The sequence below is a fragment of the Diachasma alloeum genome, unplaced genomic scaffold, assembly GCF_001412515.2.
Source record: "Diachasma alloeum isolate Michigan unplaced genomic scaffold, Dall2.0 Dall_scaffold_00942, whole genome shotgun sequence".
In the NCBI taxonomy this organism is placed as follows: Eukaryota; Metazoa; Arthropoda; class Insecta; order Hymenoptera; family Braconidae; genus Diachasma; species Diachasma alloeum.
In genome coordinates, this window is record NW_021681059.1 from 71,484 (window position 1) to 74,494 (window position 3,011).

The window sequence follows — 3,011 nt, forward strand, 5'->3', positions numbered from 1 at the left end:
TACTGTACCACCAGGATATAAGATCATGGAAGTCCCGAAAAACCTCATTTATCTACCGATCGCCGTGCAAGCCATAGATCATCTCCAGCCCAAGTTAGTAGATCAAGATGGTGAATTGGTGAATTTTCAAGGTGAAACTATAACAATAAGACTTCGTGTGAAGCGAACATAATGGGTATTGTATTCAGAACAAAAATTGGAAAGAATTATAAAAGTACGTTAACGAGGCGAGGAGTCAACAGTCGTCACGGGACCGGCGAACAGTTAACACATGAAAATATTCAGTTCCTCAAAAGTTTGAATTTGAAACCAAAAGTGCAGAATATATATTGAACAGAAAATCATGGAGGATATATTGAAAATTCAGAAATCTGTCGAATTTGATGAGTCGATTTCTCATTATGAGATGCATGCTCATCAACCATTTGCCTCTTCATCATTTGGTAACAATGATGAAATTTCAATAACAGTACAACATCAGGATTTATGCCTTTTACCAAGTAAAAGTTATCTTCACATCTATGGACGTTTGACAAAAGAGGATGCTGCAGCTCCAGTGGGAAGAACCAGATTCGTGAATAATGCTATTTGTCATTTGTTCGAAGAGATTCGATATGAACTCAATAGCATTGAAATTAATCGTGCGAAAAATGTTGGATTGACAAGTCTGATGAAGAATTATGTTTCACAAAATCCTAGTCAATGGCCTTTATTGGAAAATGCTGGTTGGTTGAAGAGAGATCATATGGATAGTGATGAGACAATTACAAATGCAAATGGGTATTTCGATATTTTTATACCATTGAGTTTGATTCTCGGCTTTGCTGAAGATTATCAGAAAATCATTGTGAATGCAAAGCATGAACTCATCCTCACGAGATCCAAGACGGATGTTAATGCCATTCTTCAAGGAGCAATCACAGTTCAAAACCCTGAGGAAAAATATAAAATCACATTACAAAAAATTGAGTGGTTAATTCCATATGTCAAAGTTTCCGATGAACGCAAGGTGAGACTGCTCAACTTTATTGGTAAAGATACACCCATCGGAATAGGCTGTCGTACCTGGGAGCTGTACGAATATCCTCTGCTTCCTACATCATCGAAGCATGTTTGGGTGGTGAAGACATCGAACCAGTTAGAGAAACCAAGATATGTGATCCTAGGATTCCAAACGGGACGAAAAACTAAAACAACTAATGCTAGCAACTTTGATCATTGCAATATTCGAGATGTGAAGCTATTTTTAAATTCACAAAGTTATCCATATGGAAACATGAATCTTGATATTGATCATAATCAATTCTCTACATTGTATAATATGTATGTGAACTTCCAAGACTCATTTTATGAAAAAGAACCAGAGCCATTGTTGACTAGATCAGAGTTCTTGGAGAAAGCTCCATTGATTGTTATCGATTGCTCGAAACAGAATGAGTACCTAAAGAGTGGTCCAGTCGATATTCGTCTAGAATTTGAATCAGCTTCACCTTTCCCAGCTAATACATCAGCCTACTGCCTTATTCTCCATGATCAGATCGTTGAGTATAATCCGATCAGTGGTGGGGTTAGGAAGCTAATGTAAACAATCGAAGGTATAAATATGATGATGCAACCAAGATGACAATCAGTCTCATATCAACTTTTAGAGCAACAACTTCATTCAAGATGGATAAGGGCAAAAATGATAGTTCCAAGTCTTCGAGCATGAAGTCCTACTCGGACTATCAAAAAGATACATCTCTCAAAGGAAGTAAGCCGTACTATGGTTCAGTGGATGCAGGACGTTATGGAGCAGTAGGCGATGGGAGATATAAAAACAAATAAATAAACATAATGATGTATATTAAAAAATGAATATATATATTTTTTATCATTAATCAAAAAAAAATGTCATCATTGTACATACCCTATTCTCATAAACATTATTATAATAACTTAAAAACTATTCGAAACGCTCCGTCTATGTTTTTGTGATAATATAGGATTTAATATTTTCTCGCATAAACCTATTCAACGTCTGAAATGATCATGATCTCGAGCAATCTGAGTAATAGCAAATTTGGAAGAATTGTAAACTATTGAAAACGATATTATAACGATTTCAAAAACCATGAGTTAAACTTCACGCTACGAGTTGAGATTCAGTAAACTGAACTTGACTTTGTATTGAGTGTGGATCGTGCAGAGTGCGCGAGTTATCCCCACTCCGACTCCCAATGGATGATTCATCATGGAACAGTCGGGAACCATCGAGAATATTCGAAACCAATCGAGTATGCTATTTCATGCAAGTCTCAACAGGACTCAGTCGACACCCTCACCCCACGAACTGATGAGTCGTTGATGACATCATCCGTCTCGAACGTTCCGCGATCGTATCGCCTATATAAAATTTCTTACAAGTGCCAACCGGTCATTATGGTATCCTATAAGTCCCAACAGGATTTGGGAAGTAGCCCCACCACGCGCAAATCCATGAGTCATCAGTCGACGCTCCGAATGACGCATCGATGACATTATCTATCTAGAAAATTCCATGACGGTGGCGCCACCACTAATATCATATTCCATACAAGTCCCAACAGGACTTAGGAAGCACCCCCCACCGCGTGATGAGTCATCGATGACGTCATCCTTCTCGAATGTACAAGTCTCAGCAGGACTTACAGAAAACCCCCACCTCGCACATCGATGAGTTATCAGTCTGAGTGACTCACCGGTGTCATTCATCTTGAAAAGATTTAACCATTGTTTTCACATATTTACGCATGTTTGCATATGTTTGTAAATGTTTGCAAATGTTTTCCAACGTTTGCAAAATGTTGTCAAACGTTTGAAAATGTTTTAGAATGTTGTCAAATGTTTGCAAAATTTTTGCAGAAGGTTTGCAAATTATGTCAAATGTTTGCAAAATGTTTGCAAATGTTGTTAAATATTTGCACATGTTTAGGAGTTACGGGGAGTTCCCACACCATGCAAAAAAATGAGTAATCAGCCGGAGTGACTCA

The 3,011-nt window shown here is 37.7% G+C and overlaps 1 protein-coding gene across 1 annotated transcript; it reads left to right on the forward strand.

Annotated features, from left to right (window-relative positions):
* Positions 1 to 406: 406 nt before the first annotated feature.
* Positions 407 to 1,585, forward strand: LOC107045464. The gene has a single exon (XM_015267760.1). The coding sequence runs from the start codon at positions 407 to 409 to the stop codon at positions 1,583 to 1,585; it is 1,179 nt and encodes a 392-aa protein (XP_015123246.1).
* The last annotated feature ends 1,426 nt before the right edge of the window (positions 1,586 to 3,011 follow it).

Excerpts from the sequence above, each read along its gene's own strand:
- LOC107045464 (XM_015267760.1), top strand. The coding sequence starts at position 407 with ATGCATGCTCATCAACCATTTGCCTCTTCATCATTTGGTAACAATGAT.